At 36.9% G+C, this 20239-nt stretch overlaps 1 protein-coding gene across 2 annotated transcripts in view; it reads left to right on the forward strand.

Moving 5' to 3' along the window:
• The window catches only part of LOC136031101 (glutamate--cysteine ligase catalytic subunit-like), a 44676-nt gene extending 26260 nt beyond the window's left edge, over positions 1 to 18416 (forward strand). Inside the window, exons 8-13 of one of the 2 annotated variants that reach the window (XM_065710402.1) lie at positions 111 to 307; positions 3086 to 3257; positions 6766 to 6963; positions 12504 to 12638; positions 15616 to 15797; positions 18111 to 18416. In XM_065710402.1, the coding sequence (XP_065566474.1) occupies positions 111 to 307; positions 3086 to 3257; positions 6766 to 6963; positions 12504 to 12638; positions 15616 to 15797; positions 18111 to 18231 (1005 nt within the window). In that variant the 3' untranslated portion in view covers positions 18232 to 18416. The remainder of the gene's footprint in view (positions 1 to 110; positions 308 to 3085; positions 3258 to 6765; positions 6964 to 12503; positions 12639 to 15615; positions 15798 to 18110) is intronic. The other variant, XM_065710403.1, reaches the window with a different exon arrangement.
• Positions 18417 to 20239: the final 1823 nt, after the last annotated feature.

Consider the following 20239-nt stretch of genomic DNA (forward strand, 5'->3'; position numbering starts at 1 on the left):
ACAGGCGATTGTTTTCAACACTGAAGATCACTGACTGGCTGGGAGAGACAGACACCTACCAATTTTATGGGTATAGAAAGTGGCATGAATCATACGAGTTTTTTTTTCAGCTAGCACTAACCGCGGCTTCTCCAGTACATAGAGGCTTCCTCACAGGCACTGATTGTAGATGGAATATCATCTCTCAATGTGTTGATTGCCGGACTAAGGAAGAAAGAGGACTTGAACCACTAAGCCGTGATCGTTTCATAATACCAAAGTCTCGTTACGACTCAATCAGTGCTTATATATCTAACGAAGGCTCTCGGTATGTAAAGTTGTTAATTTTGATGTAAGTCATTTTTTGTCTGGTAGTATTGTATTAAAACAAGTTTTGAATAGGAAAAATAGAACTTTTCATACCTTTGGTTCTGGAGAAAAAATACGTTTTTTTGTCAATGAGAAGCATAAAGAAAAAATACGTTTTTTTGTCAATGAGAAGCATATTAGAGGGGGCCTAGATGCCCTCCAATTTTTTAGCCACCTAAAAAGGGCACTAGAACTTGTAATTTTAATTAGAATGAGCCCTCTCGCGACATTCTAGGACCACTGAGTCGATACGATCACCCCTGGGGAAAAAACGAAAAAACAAATAAACACGCATCCGTGATCTGTCTTCTGGCAAAAAATACGAAATTCCACATTTTTGTAGATAGGAACTTCTACAATAGGGTTCTCTGATACACTGAAGCTGATGTTGTGAATCAGATTTTCGTTAAGATTGTATGACTTTTAGGGTGTGTTTCCCGCTATTTTCTAAAATGAGGCAAATTTTCTCAGGCTCGTAGCTTGTGATGGGTAAGACTAATCTTGATGAATTTTATATATTTAAAATTAGCATTAAAATACGATTCTTGTGATGTAAATATTGGTATCAAAATTTCATTTCTTAGACTTTTGGTTACTATCGAGACGGGTCGCTCCTTACTACAGTTCATTACCACAAACTGTTTGATTATGGGGGCAATTAAAAAAATCTTGAGATTTAAGGGAAGTGATCCAAAAGTATAAATCAGTCTAGTGAAAAATAACTTTAGTGTGCTATACCCAATTCTCAAAGGTTGTCTAATTTAAAAAGTCACTTCTTTGCCCCTCCCCACGATTCGCTCCTTATCTCTCCTCAGTATTTAAATCCAACTTTGGCGTCAATGAGCAAGTAAACCACATTGTACTCTAAAACTTGTAATGTACCAACAAATTTCCAAATGTCCTGCATTGTACCAGGACCTTTGAATTGTACCAAAAATGGTACAGTTGGTACCATGTTGGTAAGTCCAGTGTTGATTGGCTACCTGTTTCTTGCTTTGTTATTAGGCAGCTCCAAAAGTACATTTTTTATATCCGAATTACATGGCCCAGATGCCCTTTTTGTCAGTTTTCGGAACGACGTTCCAAAAAAGTAAAATAAAAAGAACATGCGGAAAGCGAATGAATGCTAGTATCAGCGTTGGTAACGTGGTACAATTGTAACATTTTTCGTACAATTTAGAGGTTTTTTTTTACAATGCTGTACATCTAGAAATTTTTCGGTAGAATACAAAATTGTCGGTACATTTTGATTTCGCTTGCTTCTTTGTGACTCGGATATCTGTTAGTGTTTAAGTTTGACGAAATTTTTTTTCTTGCTATAGCAAATTTTCAACGTGCTGTTCAGATGGTACAGACTAAGGTCGCTCTTAAAGAATCAAACTATCTCGTCCATTATAACCTTTTTTATTTTGTTTGGCCAAACTATGCAGAATTGATTGGGCGGTCTTGCCTTAACTTGCATAGCTTTGATAAGAGATCCGCATAAACGGCAACAAACTAAAAGCTATCGACTACTTTCCCGGAAATCTTAGAAAACCATTCAAATTCTCCATTTTCGTGTCAGAGATTTGGATATTTAGATTTAATGAAACTTATTACAAAGCGTAAATTTTGTAATTTTGATTGAACGTAGCAGAATTTTCTTTTCAAAATTCACGAAAGGGCAGTCCCTAAAATTATTCTAGTATATCTCGTTGAATAACATTAAAAACCAGCTCAAAAGAAGTCTCATTGAATAGTTTGACATTTTTGGAAGTTCCCTGTTGTGCTAACTGCCTTGATTGAAATATTTGCGGATACAAGATGTATATTATTTATTCTGTACATACATTGATTAGATAGCGTTTTACTCAACAATTAGTACGAGATTATAGGTTTCTTTGTTGTAAACCCGCCTCTAGTTAGCTTTTTGAACTGTGGACACATCTAAGATCCCCTTTCAATTTATACCAACATTGCTTCGGAAGCTCCCTGTGGCGGTGAGAAAATTTGCTAATTGGGTCCTTTGTCTTTGAGACTTTCTGCTGCCGCTGAGACTCGGAAAATGACATTTTTGGTATCGAGCCTCCTTAATCTCTTGTTGTACAATTTTAGCCGGAAAATGGTACCGTTTTTTTCAAAGCGTCGACAATACTGGATGATATATACCAGTTGCGTAAGCAAATAAAGCTAGTCTAGGCGCATAAAATGTAAAACTAAAAACACAAAATAAAAGTGGTTACTAATTACCTTCTTTTTCCATGATTTTTTCTGGTGCTCCTATCCTTAATGAGAAGCATTAAAAAAGCTCTTTATTTTAAATTTGGATCTATGCTATGTATAATAATATCCTTCCTAAATGAAGCAAAATTAGAAGTCCGTTAGAAAAATTTCAGCTTTTTTAAATTCAAAATCTTCATTCAGGAAGGTGTTAGACACTTTCAAAAATCAAAGACAGACACAGATTTTGTTATTTCTTCTTCTTTTTATACCCAACGTATTTAAAAAAAACTTACTATGTTTAAAAGTACTTGGAAACAAATTTAAAGGCTGTACATTTGAATCTGCAGCTAATAATTAAAAATATTACCGATTTTGAAACACTTAGCTACCTGATCAAAATTCTAGAATTAGCCATTTTTCAATGCTAGGTTTCTAGGTGCTGGATAACTTTATTTCTAATAGGGTAATTGTTGAATAATATTTGTGAGTACTATGAAGTCTAGCTCCGCAATATTTTCCTTCGACATGATTTTAGGTATAATGATGTCCCTGTTGTTTTAAATGACCATTACTTGTTAGAACTACTAGAAGCAGGCGTAGAAGAGCCTATTGCACGACATATAGCCCATTTATTTGTAAGAGATCCTCTCGTCTTGTTCAGCGAAAAGGTTGACCAGGAAGATGAAAAGGAAATAGACCATTTTGATGTAAGGAAAGTCACGATATCATTTGTAGTTAGATATCCAAAATTTTAGCTAAGGTACAAGCAGATGACTCAGGCTTATGTTTAGTTATAAAAAACAGTGCCTGCTCGAAGAATTATTGCTCTCATCACAAAAAAGCCTAAAATTGAGGATCAAACTAATTTTGATAAGAATTTAAATTTATCCCCCAGTGCCTAGCTAGTCGGCTGCCCCTCCCTAGGACAGGTCCCTAGCTAAACCCATGAAGATAAGGTATATACACTAGACAAAAAAAAACACTGGATGCCATCTTTACTAATTTATATGCTCAATATCGAAATGGACCAGCCCCACAGTTAATATTTCAAGGCACTGGGGATTTTACATGGACTAAAATCCATATTTTCTGTTGCATCAATAAACTAATTTCTAATCCGTGAACTGACTAAGATGTTTCTACATGCTAAGGAGTGCCTTAGTTTTTTATTCTGAGCAACGAAGCGATAGATGTTACAGCCCCGTAGACCTTTCACATTAGAAAAATAACAACAATATTTCTGATAGCAATATATAAACTAGCTTTGAAATGAACAAATGGGAGATAAACTCAGTTAACAGGAGTTGTTTATCTGGGTATTGATTGGTACCATAAAAAGTAAATTCCATTGATCTATCACACGACAAAAACCAACAGTTACTTCGCGATGAACAAGGAAAAAAAATTCATATTACTCTTTTAGGAGGTACTAAATAAAATATACCATTCTAAGACCATAAATATTATGATTACATATGGTTCCTTCCGAATAAAGTTTTTCCAACCACAACTCTTTTAAAAGATGTGTTATTAGTTGAAACGACATGGTCATACAACATTTTCTATGATTTAATGTAAATTTCTAACACTTTTGACAACTCTAAATGTGTTAACCAAGTCTGATCCATCCCCTCCAGAATTGCAGAGATATTAAACTTAAACGGTTTAGCTTACGCTCATAAGAAAAATATTTTAAACAACAAATTTAAATAAAGAGACAAATTTTAAATGCAGCATTTAACAAGAAGTTGCGTCATTGTCTTGTACAGTGTAGTAACGGGCTTACTACACTGGCTTTGCGCTTAGGCCCTTGAGAATTATGACTTTTCCCAAATTATGATTCCTTATTTTGTGCAATTTCAAATATTATGGTCACTTTTCTGAAAATGCACTAATAGGATAAGTTTATGCCAACTGGATATTAAATTGCTGTCTTACGAAGTTATAAGCAAACTGAATATTACCGACTTATACTCCATACTTTCAAACAGTTCGTGGTAACGAACTGTAGTAAGGAGCGACCTTGCTCAATAGTAACCAAAACTCTCAAAAACGCAATTTTGATACCAATAACTACATCAAAAGAATTGCATTTTGATACTGATTTTAAATATATAAGTTTCATCAAGTTTAATCGTACCCATCAAAAGTTTCGAGCCTGATAAAATTTGCCTTATTTTAGAAAATAGGAGAAAACACCCCCTAAACGTCATAGAATCTTAACAAAAACCACAACATCCCATTCATAAGTTTCGAGCTCCTATCTACAAAAATGTGGGTTTTCGAACTTTTTGCGACAAAAAATTCGAATTTCACGGATGCGTGTTTGTTTGTTTTTTGTTAGTTTTTTTCCCCGGGGTGGTCGTATCGACCCAGTGGTCCTAGAATGTTGCAAGAGGGCTCATTCTAACAGAAATTAAAAGTTCTAGTGACCTTTTTAACTGACCGAAAAAACTGGAGGGCACCTTGGCCCCCTCCCATGCCAATTGTTTTCCCAAAGTCACCGGATTAAAATTCTGAGATAGCCTTTTTATTCAACATAGTCTAAAAACTTTATAACTATGTCTTTGGGGACGACGTACTCCCCCACAGTCTCCGTGGGAGGGGCTACAAGTTACAAACTTTGACCAGTGCTTATATAGTTTTGGTTTTTGGGAAGTGTACAGACGTTTTCAGGGGGATTTTTTTTGGTTGGGGGGAGTTGTTAAGAAGAGGAAGATGTGTTGGGGGAACTTTTTCATGGAGGAATTTTGCATGGGGGAAGAAAATTTCCATCAAGGGAGCGCAGGATTTTCCAGCATTATTTAAAAAAACAATGAAAAAATAAATATGAAGAAGTTTTTCCAAATGAAAGTAAGGAGAAGCACTAAAACTTAAAACGGGCAAAAATTATTACACATATGAGGGGTTCACCTCCTCCTAATACCTCGCGCTTTACGTTAAAGTATTTTTAGTAATTTTAATTATTTATTCTACTGCCTTTGTGATTCAGCGGTCATTCTTAAGGAATTGGGACAAAATTTAAGTTTTAGTGTAAAAAACGAGGTACTGACGAGGGGGTAAACCCCCTCATATACGTAATAAAAACATGTAAATACAGAAGTTCGTTGCGTAAGCTAATTTGTAAGTTACGTATATCTTTTACTAATAAAAACGTTCGTAAAAAATAAAAAGTTCTAGTTGCCTTTTTAAGTAACCAAAAAATTGAGGGGACAACTAGGCTTCCTCCCCCGCTCCTTTATTTCTCAAAATCATTCGATCAAAACTATGAGAAAGCCATTTAGCCAAAAAAATAAATATACAAATTTCGTTTTAAATATTCATCTGCGGAGAGCCAAAATCGAAACATGCAAAATTTCAAAAACGTTCAGAAATTAAATAAAAAATACAAGTTTTTTTAACTGAAAGTAAAGAGCGACATTAAAAATTAAAACAAACAGAAATTACTTCGTATATTAAAGGGGCTGCTCCCTCCTCAACGCCCCGCTCTTTACGCTAAAGTTTTTTACTGTTTTAAAAGGCAGAGTTGAGAGAAAGTGTCAAACTTTAGCGCAAAGAGGGGGGCGTTGAGAAGGGAGCAGACCCTTTCATATACGAAGTAATTTCTTTTCGTTTTAAATTTTAATGTCGCTCCTTATGTTCAGTTAAAAAAAATTGTTTTTTTTTATTTAATCAATATAAGGAGTCTAGTTTGTCATTTAATTTTAAAAGCTAAAAAAGGTCTACTTGTGAGAGATCGGAAACCACTCCTGGGCCCTTATTTGATCTGAGGAGCCTTTTCTGAAGGCTTATTCACATAAATCAGCGTTTTTCAGTTTATTAGAAACCAAAGCCGTGATGGGAAAAGAGCATTCATGTTGCACAGCAACACAGCAGCTTCCCAAGTTAACAAAAAGGTAGCGTTATTCAACTATTACAAAATGGATTTTTTCAGAATAAATTAAAGATAGAGACAATCTATCTAACCTCGAGAAACTCGTATGCTATTCCTACATTATTTGACATAAAAAAAAATACCTCAAGAATTAAACCAAAGATGATCTGAATGAAGAAGAGATATATTCCGTCAAGGCAGTGCTCAGTTGGTCTTTTCCCTCCAAACCCATTTGTTTGTTGTGCTTCGATGCTGAGAAGGATGGCAGAGGTGAAGCTGTGGTTTTTAATGCTTTGATTGCTTTTATGATTAATTTCATTTTTATTAAAAAAAATTTTCAGAACATCCAGTCAACTAACTGGCAAACTGTGAGGCTGAAGCTACCTCTTCCAGATACAGATGTTGGCTGGAGAGTTGAATTCAGACCTTGTGAAGTGCAAATCACTGACTTTGAAAACGCAGCCTTTGTTTGTTTTATTGCTCTTCTCACGAGGATAATTCTCTCATATAAGCTTAACTTCTTAATTCCCATAAGCAAGGTAAGCCTAGATTTTGTTTTGTTTCTGTCGTGTTGTGAAAATTTTTAATGTTTGGGTTAGTAAAAAAGTGAGGTCTTTTACAAAAATGTGTAATATTCAACAAAATAAAAACATACTAGGGTAGCCAAAGACGGAACTTTGTAATAAAAAAGGTGACTCTGATCCTTATTCCACTTTACTTGTGTTTAATAGTGTAAGAAATTGATCAACAATAAAACAGAACCTAAAATTTTGGGAATTATATTATTAAAATAAGTAACTTTTTTAAGATTTCTTTTTATCCTTTTTCTTTGCCTACATCAGGCATAAGCAGATACGAGGTATTCCTGTACGCCTACGTAATTCTAAAAGTTTCCACTTACGCAAATATATTCAAATACAAATGGATCTCGAGCTATTTGAACCAGTTTGCTCTTGAAAACTAACCCTAATGTGGGTGCCCTCAATGTGACTTAATAAAATAATATTGATTATAAGAACACAGATACAGATTTGATAAAGTTGTTGTTTCGAAAGAGAGTGAAATTATTCTACACAATCCCTAATGAAATTTTTATATTCAAATAACTGTTTGTTTTAATAATGAAATAATCGACCGAAGAAAAATCCCTATAGTATAACCGGTACTCTAAAACTATTGAATAAAACATTTACATTTATATTTGGCTCCACTAATAATTAGAAATAATATCCAAGAAGGATTAGCCAATCAATTTTATGCTGGAAATACATAAATACCATTTACTCTTACTGTTTCATATTATTATACCTAATAAAGTGTTGAAAACTTATAAAAAATCCTCAAATAATTCCTTGAAATTACTTGAATAATCTCTTAATCACAGAAAATCGTAAATGACACATTACATATTAACTTCCACCGTAAAAAAAACCTAACGTTATAAATACATCGGAGTGACAAGCTATTGGAATAATTACCATTTCAGCAAGCTACCTAATTTTTGCAGATTTTTTTTCTATCAGTCGAAACGGATTGTTTAAAAGACCATAACACCCCATATATAATAACTCAACAGAAAATGGAAGGTAAAAAAACCTTAAACCTCATGTTTTGTTGTCCAGTTGCAGTCAGAGTCGCTAATTTGTAGTTTACGATATTTCAGACGAAGGATATGCATTTGTTTTATTGATTAGCTCACCCCTTTCCCAAAAGAAAAACAAGTTATATTCGTCAAACATTTAATTTCAATGTTTTGCCAATATCATTCGTGAGAAATGGGAAAAGAGGAATATGACTGACTTACTTGACTTAAGTCCCGTCCGGCCTTTGTGGCTGTATTGGGGCTTCTTCTCTTCTTAACAAATGATGGATGTGGCGACGGTAGTTCGATATATCTGGCCCTAGACGAAGTAGCTGGGGGAGGTTATTGGCCTGGAAGTTGTCGGTCCATCTCTTACGAGGTTGGCCTCTGGGGCGCGTGCCGTGAACCCGTCCTTCGAATGTGATTTTTGGGAGCTGGTTGGCCGACATTCACTGGATATGGCTAAGCCAGCGGAGTTGCTGGTTTCTGACCTGGTCCATGATGGTGCAAGGAAAACGGAGTAGTTATCGGAGGTCTTTATTCGAGACTCGGTCAATGTAGGTGATCCCTGCAATGCGTCTAAGGCTGTTAGTTTCGAATGCGGAGATTCTTCGCTCATCGTCAGCCTTTATTGACCAAGTTTCGCTTGAGTATAAAGCAATTGGAATTATGAGGGAGTTGAAGAGTCGCACCTTCAGAGAAGTTGACAGAGTCTTGTTTTTCCAGATTGGCAAGAGGTTCTTGAAGCTGGCGCCTGCCAGGCCAAGTCTTCGTTTGATCGATCTCGAGCAGTCGTTATCAGAAGTTAGGAGGCTCCCTAGGTAGACAAAGGAGTCAACATTTTCTACTGGCTGTCCTTTTATTGTTAGCTGCACGTTTCTTGGAGTAGGGTCTCCAGACACCCGCATAACCTTGGTTTTGGCTGTGTTAACGACCATCCCAAAGGCCTCGGTTGCCGACACTAGTTCGTCGGCGTCAGCTTGGAGTAGATGCTCTTGACTGTTGAATTTTTCGATGTCATCGGCGTATGCCAATTTATTGATAAGCTTCCCTCTAATTTCTGCACCGTCAACAGTCTTGGCAAATGATAGCGCTGCGTTGAGGAACAGGTTAAAGAGGTGAGGTGACAAGAGACAACCTTGAAGAACGCCCGCCGATTTCAGAAACCCTTCTGTAAATCCCCCGGGCGTTTGGACTTGGCTGACGAAATGTGAATACATGTCTCTTATAAGGATTACTATGTTTTCAGGGACTCCATAGTGTAGCAGGATGTGTCATAATCCATCTCGCCATATCAAGTCAAAAGCCTGCTTGAAATCAATGAAGAGTAGTAGCAGCTCTTTCGCAAACTCGATATACTTCTCCATCATTTGCCGAGTAGAGAAAATCTGGTCTATGGTGGAGTGGTCTTTTCGAAAGCCTGCTTTGTATTCTCCTAAGATATGGTTTGTCAGAGATTTCATACGGTCAAGGAGTATTTTTGTAAGAATCTTCGCCGGTTGGCTAGTTAAACTTATTGGTCTGTAGTTGTTACAGTCGCCCTTTTCCCCTTTTTTAAAAAGGGGGACGATGGTGGCTTTCGCCCAAGATCTGGGGAAGTGGCCCGTTTCCCAGACACTTGTTATGACTTTGTGATAGATATTGACCAGTTCTTCTGGGCCTGCTTTTAATAGTTCTGACTGAATACCATCTGGGCCTGGGGCTTTATTAATTTTTAGAGATTTTATTGCTGAGAGTACTTCATCTCTTAGTGGGGGAGGGCTTGGGTCTACTGGGTACTGCGGTAGTGGGAAAGATAGTAAGATGTTCGGGTCGGGCGTTATTGTGGGGTTCAGTTTTTCTCCGAAGTGATCCTTCCAACGTTCTCGTCTTGCCTCGGAGTCCGTGATTTGGAGCCCGTGTTTATCTAACAGTGTAGGAGCGGCCGATGACTTCTTTTTTGACAGTTCACGGACTTTCTTGTACATTAAGTGGCTATTACCTTTTTGAAAGGCTTCTTCACACTCACGACATTTATCATTGACGTAGTGTCGTTGAGCTTGCCGGATTTTATTTTCTACTAGGCGCTTCAGCCTCTTGTACTCGTCCTTGCTTTGTCGATCTACCTTGTTAGCATGGACGCGCTTCTGCTGCACACATAGATCAATAATTTCGGGGGTGATCCACGGTTTATCTGAATGTGTCTGAATTCCCAGGATTTCACTAGCAGTTTCTCTGATGATGGATGCGCTTTCGTCAACCAATCGGTCAATTTCTTCTGTTGTTGGAGCTTCCATGGGTTGGATTCTTGACAACTTGCTTGAGAGTGTTGTTCTATACCTGTTCCTTGTTTCTATGTTTTTCTTCAGGTCGACACGATATCTTGGTAAGCTTTTTGGGGCTTCCGAATACGCAAACGAAGCTCAGACATGACTAGAACGTGGTCCGAGTCGAAGTCGCCACCGGCTATGGAGACTGTATTCAGTACTGATGATTTCCATCGCTTGCCGACAAGTATGTATTCAATCATATTTGCAGTGCGGCCGTCAGGGGATCTCCAAGTAACTTTCCTTTGTTCTCTATGACGGAACATGGTGTTCGTTATGAAAAGTTCGTTATCCCGACAAAAGTCGATGAGCATTTCACCCCTGTGGTTTTGCCGCCCATGCCCGAACTTGCCCATGACGTCTTCAAGTCCATCATTTGAGTGTCCGATAATGGCTTTGAAGTCCCCAATCACGAACAGAACATCTTTCTTGGGAGCCGTGTCAACGGTGTGTTGGAGTTGGCTGTAGAATTCTTCGGCTTCCTGGTCATTCCGGGACGAGTCTGGGGCGTAAACTTGGATTATGGTCATATTGGCAGTGGTTCCTTTCAGACGAATGGTGATAATACGTTCAGAGACAGGATGGACGGCAAGAAGAGACTGTTTGGCTCACTTGGAGAGTAGGAAACCGACACCTTGGCGGTGAACTCCATCATTTCTTCCAGACGTGATGAGCGTGATGTCGTTTATTCTTTCTATTCCTGTGGAGGGAAGGTGAGTCTCAGAAAGTCCAACAATGTCCCAGCGGTAACGGTTCATCTCATTTAGGACTATTTCCCTTTTTCCTGGTTTGGCTAATGTGCGTACGTTTAGCGTTCCTAGTGAGAGATATGTTTTTGGGGTTAGGATAAACGAGGTCTTCTCCGACTGGAGAGTCTTCAGATCGGATAAATGATCGTCGGTTGCCCCGGACGCGGTAACAAAATCATTTTCATTCTCATCATTATCAATATTATCATCATTATTAACATTATCATTATTGTCATCATTTTCATTTTCACAATTTGCAATTCTTGATCTCATACCGTCAGTTACCCCGGACGCGGTAGCGCGAGCTCTTACTTTCTTATTCGCCATTTTCATAATTTGTATTTAAGAGAAGGAGTTTCTTGGCTAATTTTCGGGGTAGCGGTAAGCCACTCCTCTCTACCCTTAGCAGAGGCCATTTTCCATGAAGCTGGATCGTCTGCCCTTCACAGTTGTCCCTCTAGGAAGGGATCCTCCCGTTCGGTGGTCTGCGACGCCGAGCAATTTTTCCCATTGCTGGGGGAAGGTGTGTAACCGCTGGGATATGTCCACACGCCGGTGGGCCCTGCATGGTGTAAATCAGATGGGCCTTCCTCCTCCTCCACCTATATTTCTGACCCCCGGTCGAGGGTGTCCTAGTTTCAATTATGGACCCCCAGGAACTAGGTCCCCCCTTGGTCCGTGCCTTCTGTGAAGGTATCCTACATATCTGTAGAACGTTCCCCTATCCGCCACCTGGGGATGCGCTTTTTTTGGGGGGGGGGGGCTAAAAGATCATGGTGATCTAAATTCAATAGATCTATCACAACTAAGGTCAGGCTTAGTGCCTGATTACAAACAGAATCCAACTTGAGAATTTCAGATTCTTAGAATATATCAATTTTTACTTTGAAGTTTCTTAGCTCTGATCTGTATTTGTTTTGTTCTTTTTTTTGTTTGACTCGAAGGCCTTTAAAAGACACGCGTATATTTTATATTCCCTCATATGCTTTTTAGGATTGTGAATTACTAATATTATTACTTTAGATTTTTTTTTCCATTTGATTGAAGAAATTTGTACATAATCTTTGTTTAAATCATTGAACATAATCAGCAATAGAACCGGCGTTTCGTCAGCAATTTTTACCTTGACGTTTCTTAGCTCTGATCTGTATTTGCGCTGTTCTTTTTTTTCAGTTTAAAAGATACGCATATATTTTATATTCCCTCATCTACTTTTTAGGATTGTGAATTACTAGTATTATTACTTTACATTTTTTTCCATTTGATGGAAAATTTTTTTACTTAATCTTTGTTTAAATCAATGAACATAATCAAAGATATAACCAATGGTTCGTCATAATTTTCCTCTAGAGAAGGGGTTTTCTCCCAAAGTTTCATCACTGTTTCTAGGCTAAGTCTTTAGTAAGCTTATTATCTGTGCAATATAATCCAAAGTTTAACAGGTTGACGAAAATATGAAGCGTTCACAAGAAAAGGATGCAATCAAAAACTGCAAGTTTTACTTCAATAGTAATCCATTCGATAGCGATAGCGACGAGGTAACAGAAATGACCATCAATGAAATCATCAATGGAAAGGTAAAACCACAGATAAGTCAAACTAATAAGATTGTTCATGTCAATAGACTTTATGTTAACTCTAGTATGTCATGAATTTACTGGTCAAACTGAAATTGTTCCTTCGGTACTGGGTCTGTATCCTTTAAAATCTAAAACCGGAAAGATAGTTTTCTTATTCTGATACCAGCTTGGCATTCAAAGGCATTGAATGTTGTATTGGCTGTATTCGGTATTGAATTGGCTGTATTCGAAAGCAAAATTTACCAATTAGCGGCTCCCTCGGGTCATGAACAAAATATTGTAGCACCATCACGGATAAAAAAATTTTCCATAGGTGTATTTAACCAGACTCTTTACTTGATAGCTTACAGCTAGGCTAGCACAGGTTAATTTATTCCTTTATTTCGGGGTCATAAATTAAACTAGGAATAAAATGGAGAGACTGCAGAATATTATAGGGGAATTGTAGAAGCTCTGGTATTTTGAGAGGGCACGTGTATACTGAGGGTGTCAATGTGATCATTGCTTGCTAAATCAATATGCTTGGAAAAATAAAGGCCAAGGAGGTGCCACTTCCAACCCCTCGTCATCACCAGGAACCAAAAATAAAAAGTCATCAGAATGAAAATTTCTCTGATGCTATGAAGAGCTAAGCTTGGTTGAGCCCAAAGTAAAAGCAGACAATGATTTTCCCAATGGATACCTTCCTCCCCCCTAAGAAAATAGTCTCAGTGACTTTTGTAACTGAAAATTGCCTCTATACCCAATACCCAGCAAATGTGCATATACTCATACCTTCTATGCAATGCTCTCAATTTTTGTTGAATTTTCAGAATTAGTGAGAGGTACCCCAAATTTTGGTTACATACGAGTTTAATGGGTGCTAGAATCAACTGGAAGTATCCAGCTGGTGACCCAGCCCTGAATGACCAATTTTAGCAAAAACCAAAGTTAACGGTTACATTCCAAAAGAATTAAGACATATTGAAAATATTTTGATACTTAATATAAAAAGAAGGAGAATTATATATGGAGGATAATATTTAAATTTGAGTAAACTTATATTGATTGTGATCTTGCGTCAAGGAAAAAATCCACCCGACTTTTATCATTTCACCGAAATTATGGGCGTTTTCTTTCAAATACTAAGCCTAGATTACAACTCTGTGGTCAAAATTGAAAAATTAAATCATTTCAAAATTAGATCAGACATTAAATTCTAGTCCTGAAAATCTCACGTTGCATGGATATTTGAACAAGAATCAGTTCTAGAGAATAAATGTCGAGACGATATGACAGGCAAGAAGCAGTAGATAGGCCGAAGAAGGAAAACAGGGAGTTTTTTTTTTACCAACTCTGGCCCAAATTTTAAATCTCGAACAGCTCCAAATCACACACCTTAATTTCATACGAATCTGAATCTTTTATTAGAAAATCAGGGCTGATTCTGATTCGGCATCCATAAGTAAAATTAGCAACCATGCGACTAAATTTTAAATATCAGAAAGCCTTTTTGCCAGACTTGCCAGAGACTCTAGTCTTGTTTTTAGGACTGTTCCTTGGGCAAAAATTCCAAATTTTATCATTTTATGTTTTTTTTGTCATTTTTAATCTTACCTTTTGACCTTTTTTAACACTTCCGTGGAAATAATGGTATTTGTATCATTCCCATAGGACATTTTAAGTCTAGATTGTCTTTGATTTACCCTGATACTAAATTTTAGAGATGATGAATAACTGCTCGGATTTACCAACTGCTAAAACCAGAGGCACGGTAACCAATGTTCTTCTCAAGTAGGACTCTAATAATTATTTTTTTATAAAAGTAGCATTTATTGTACGTCACCATCAAGGATTTGATAATATGCCGCATATCTTGGTAGAGCAAGTGCTTAGACCCGTAACTAACAAAGAATGGCTAGGGTAAATACTTTTCCCACAAAATCCCATAAGAAATACATTTTTTTGCAAACAAATTATTGAAAATCCCGTAAACTTATATACGTCATTCATACAGAATTGCAAAAATCTACGAAGGATCCCAAATGTTTACAATTTTTCTGATAATAACTGTTTGAGCTTTAAAATACCAATAGTCATAAACAAAAACAGTGTAAGGTTCGAATTGAAGTCGGTGCTTCGATGCACTCTTTGAGATCTAAAATTGGAAAAGTGAATTCTAATACTGAATCCAACCAATTCATAGATATCTGAGATTGGGACACAGCTTGCTTATTCTGATATTCCAGGAAAATAAATAAAATAGCAGGAAGGCAATGCTAGCACTTTCATGTATAAAGATTCCAAGTTATCACATGAGCATACGCAGAAAGAGGGAGGCATCTTGTGGCCAGTGTCACGATCAAGTCTTATAGGTGGGTTTACCAATCTTTGTGTGACTGATCAAAGGCAACCAAAACAATCCCAAGGCTTACCAATATTTTTGTTAGTATTATGATCACAGACTATGTCCACATAAGTTATTATTTGTTTTATTTTAATTATGTCCTGGTCTACTGAATAGTTTACCTGCTTTGTTTACAAGAGATATGTGTGCTTGTATTATTTTTTAGGATGGCTTCTTGAGGTTGTACAACGTCTTACATTTGTTTCCTATGTCAGATTTTAGTAATTTGTATAAATATGCTGAATAAGACTTGCCTTGTAACTTCTTCTATACCTTAAGTTGCGGTTTCTCAGTGGTGTCTACTTCCATGCATCCTTTAAAAGGAAAAGAGAAACTGCTAGAAATCAAAAGGTTTACAAAAGAAAATTGTTCAGTGATCCAGTATCTAGTTTTAAATTTTGACGTATGAAAGGTTTCCCCAAAACATTTGAAAAGCAAATATACGCTAAATCTAATTTAGCAGGATCTAAATGAACTTTCTTAGGTCTGTTAAAAAAAATTTAAATACTTTTAAGAAGAATATGAATAAAACTGATGTGCAAATTTGCATTTTTTCTTATGAATGCTTAATGATATTTTTGACGATAGGATGGTTATTTTTCTGGACTTATTCCTTTGGTTGAAAGCTTTTTGAATGCCACAGAAATTGAAGCTGAAACCCATCAAAGACTTCATGATTATCTTAGACTTATTTCTGGACGAGCAAGTGGTGAATTGCAAACTGCTGCTTCATGGATCAGGAGCTTTGTTCGAAGTCATCCATCTTATAAGTAAGTCAGTACAACCGTTAAAAGTGCAATTCTGGGACTTCCCACTGACACAAGCAGCGGGGATGGGGACTGAAGCCTATAAGCAACATTATTTCAAGTAACTTGTTCTTAATATAAAAAAAACACATGACAGTTTGCTAGTTTCAAAGGCTGATTTTGCTAAAAATCAAAAAAAGCTACATATCATGCATTCTGTACTTTAAGCCCTTTTACTTGCTTGATATTTTTATACAACGAGGAGCAATAGAGAGCAACTAAGCGAGGTTCTTATAGTAGTTGTAAATATTTGCAGTTCTTTGAAACTAATACAGACTCAAGCTTTTATTTGAACAGGCTATTACGATTAACGTCATCAAAGCCCTTTAGTCTTCAGTTTTATATGTTACTAGCTGTTGTGCGCCACACCAACACCTAGTTGGTGGGGGCGCATCGTGCCCCACCCCCCAAGCCCCCCCCCCCGTGCGCATAAGTCGTTACGCACCGTATTAATTACGCGCCATTGTAGCTGTGTAATAGATTGTCAGGTTTACCGACTCTTGAACATGCAACATATAATTGTCCATGGGAAAAACAATCCGTACTCAGATCTATACCGCATTTTTCTAATGATTGCCCTTGGGCTTTGTTGATAGTGATTGCTAATCGAATATTCACTGTGTCCCCTTCGTCATTTATATATCCTCCCTGCCCCCCCCCCCCCCCCCGCATCCCCGTTGTAGTTGTGTCCCTGTATCCCGGTCGTCACTTATATTCCCTGTGTCCCGGTGTCTCGGTCGTCATTTGTGTCCGGGTGTCCCGGCCTGTAATTTCTCTTTGGATGTCCCGGTTGTTATTTATATTCCCTGTGTCCCGGTCGTCATTTGTATCTCAACCAGTAAGCTGTTCGAAAAATGTGCCTCAAACCCGATTTCTAGGGATCCGAAGAGACAAAACATGAGATGGCTAGAACACGTCTGCGGATGAAGGAGGGCAGACTGACATAGATTATTCTTGTTGGGCAACCGTCTATGGCCAAATCAAAATCAGATCATCCCTAAACGGTGTGGGTGGATGTCGTAGGGAAAGATTTAAGGGAAATAGGAACTTCCAGGGAGGATGTGAAGAGGGAGGCAGTGAATAGATTGAGATGGAGAGGAGCAGGCGTAGCTGAATCCTCAGGTGGCTTTTTGCTGAAGTGAGTTGTTAGTTAGTTAGTTGTAATATTAATGCTGAAATACTGTTTTATCTACCTACTATAGTCGATATTTATAATGAATCTGGTAATAAATGCTGAAGAGTAGCCTTAAAAGCTGATAAAATTGTTTTTTTTTAATCAGAAAGTTTCTTAGCATTAAATAAAAGTTCAGTTTAAAAAACGACAACTATGTTCTCAGGCCAGATTAAGTATCCCATGAAGGTATTTAAAAAATATACAAACAAAAGAAGTAAAGTAGATCAACAGAAAATAAGTGCTTTAACTTTGTCTTGCATTATTTAAACTCATCAAGTAATAGCTATACTTAAAACAACTTCTATAGCTTAGCTGCAACACCCGGTCCTTGGTTCATCAAAATGGAATTAAGCAAATATTTTAGCTTGAAATTAGAACCGCAAGCTCTTTTAGGGAGAAGGCGGCCAAGAGTGGATGCAACCTTTTTTAATATCATAGTCTAGTAAAGTAAATATGTGATCGCTGGTGATTTTTTCCTTTTTTTATTTAGCAAAATCTGAAATTTTAATTCTTACTTGTAGTACTGAACGGTATTCTCGGCAGAATTCACCGCTATTCTTTTCTTATCTACATTTGCTAAAGTTATCTTGCACAAAGTCAAATGATGTCAAAATACATATACCGAAATGTACTTACAAAACTAGAAATATTGTCATCGGGTTTGACGAGGATCTCAATGTAAAATTTTTTCTTAGAATTCATTATTAAAATTGATTCTCCATTGAGGGTATTTAATCAACAAATAACAAAAAATATACAAAAATGTTCTTAGCCATTTTGTATTTGTGTACTAATTATCGTTCACTTAAGCTATAATCAGACTTATTCACAAGTCATGGTTTGCTTTCATTTTATTCAGTAGTATCAAAACATTTTCATTAAGAGAATCATGATAATTTTTCACGATGATGATACGAAGCAGGATAAATTGTTTGTGGCTGCTAAAAAAATACAACCTAAGAGATGCTGAAGCACAGAACGTGCTCAGGTGTCTTTGACCTCCACTTCCCCCAACTTTCAGGTTGATTTACTTGCATTTTATTGACAGAAATTTCGCGTATGTACCTCACTGAAAGGTATCGTAATATTTTTATTTAAAAAAGGTTGCTTATGCTTTTCAGGTTTGATTCACAAGTTACTGAAGAGATCACATATGACCTGATAACTGCAATTAATCAGCTAGAACAAGGAACACGGAAAGAACCTTTGCTGTACGGATATTGAAACAACATTGGAATCCGTTTCCCGATTGTTGTCTGATATGTGGATTGCAAACATTTTCATCAAATCTTTTGGTTTATATGTATTTAAAAAACTTTTAACTATGGAACAATATCATAAAAGGTTTTGCATAAAACATATAATGTGTATTTTTTCGAAAGTAAATAAAGCCTTTTCAGGAAGGACAATTGCTTTGGCCAGTTGAAATAGTCAAGCGATGGAGAGCCGTGATATTTTACCCCAATACCTGTTACCCATACCCGAAAAGACGTTCGAGTTTGAATGATAAACCGGATTTTCAAGCAGTTCGTGGTAACGAGCTGTAGTAAGGAGCGACCCGGCTCAATAGTAACTGAAACTATAAAAAATAGAATTTTTATACCAATAGTTACATCAAAAGAATCACATTTTAATGCTGATTTTAAATATATAAGTTTCACCAAGTTTAGTCTTACCCATCAAAAGTTAAGAGCCTGAGAAAATTTGTCTTATTTAGAAAATAGGGGGGAAACACCCACTAAAATTCATCACACCGTCGCATTCAGCGTATCAGAGAACCCCACTGTAAAAGTTTTATGCTCTTATCTATGAAATTGTGGATATTCATATTTTTTACCAGAAGACCGCTTACGGGTGCGTGTTTAATTGTTTGTTTGTTTTTTTTCCCCAGGGACGATTATATCGACCCAATGGTCCTAGAATGTTGCAAGAGGGCTCATTCTAACGGGAATTAAAAGTTCTAGTGCCCTTTTTAAGTGACCAAAAAAATTGGAGAGCACCTAGGCCCCCTCCCACGCTCATTTTTCCCAAAGTAACCAAATCAAATTCTGAGATAGTCATTTTATTCACCATACTCGAAAAACCTAATAACTATGTCTTCGGGGACGACATACTTCCCCACAGTCCCCGTAGGAGGGGCTGCAAGCTACAAACTTTGACCAGTGTTTACATATAGTAATGGCTATTGGGAAGTGTACAGATGTTTTCAGGGGGATATTTTTGGTTTGGGTGGGGGGGGGGGAGAAGTTGATCGGGGGGAGGGGTTACGTGGCAGGATCTTTCCATGGAGGTATTTGTGATGGAGGAAGAGAATTTCAATAAAGGGGGCGCAGGATTTTCTAGCATTATTTAAAAAAAATGAAAAAATAAATATGAAAAGTTTTTCAACTGAAAGTTAAGAGCAGCATTAAAACATAAAACGAAGAGAAATTATTACGCATATGAGGGGCTCACGTCCTCGTAATACCTCGCTCTTTACATTAAAGTATTTTTAGTAATTTCAACTATTTATTCTACGGCTTTTGTGATTTATGGGTCATTCTTAAAGAATTGGTACAAAAGTCAAGCTTTAGTGTAAAGAGCGAGGTATTGACGAGGAGGTGAACCCCCTCATATAAGTAATAAATGCATATGAATATAAAATTCGTTGCGTAAGTTAATTCGTTAGTTACACTTACTTTTTTACTAATGAAAACGTTCGTAAAAGAATTAAAAGTTCTAGTTGCCTTCTTAAGTAATCAAAAATGGGAGGGCAACTAGGCCTCCTCCCTCCGCTCGTTTTTTCTCAAAATCTTCCGATTAAAACTATAAGAAAGTCATTTAGCCAAAAAAATTAATATGCAAATTTATTTTTAATTATGTATGTGCAGAGAGCCAAAATCAAAACATGCATTAATTCAAAAACGTTCAGAATTTAAATATAAAAAAAACAAGTTTTTTTAACTGAAAGTAAGGAGTGACATTAAAACTTAGAACGAATAGAAAATACTCCGTATATGAAAGGGACTTTTCCTCCTCAACGCCCCGCTCTTTACGCTAAAGTTTTTTACTGTTTTAAAAAGTAGAGTTAAGAGAAAGAGTCAAACCTTAGCTTAAAGAGCGGGGCGTTGTGGAGGAAAAGCCCCTTTCATATACGGAGCAATTTCTGTCCGTTCTAAGTTTTAAGGTCGTTCCTTACTTTCAGTTAAAAAACCTTTTTTTTTATTTTACAGAGAAAGGACAGCTTCTTCTT

This window comes from Artemia franciscana, chromosome 9 (genome assembly GCF_032884065.1).
Source record: "Artemia franciscana chromosome 9, ASM3288406v1, whole genome shotgun sequence".
Taxonomy (NCBI): domain Eukaryota; kingdom Metazoa; phylum Arthropoda; class Branchiopoda; order Anostraca; family Artemiidae; genus Artemia; species Artemia franciscana.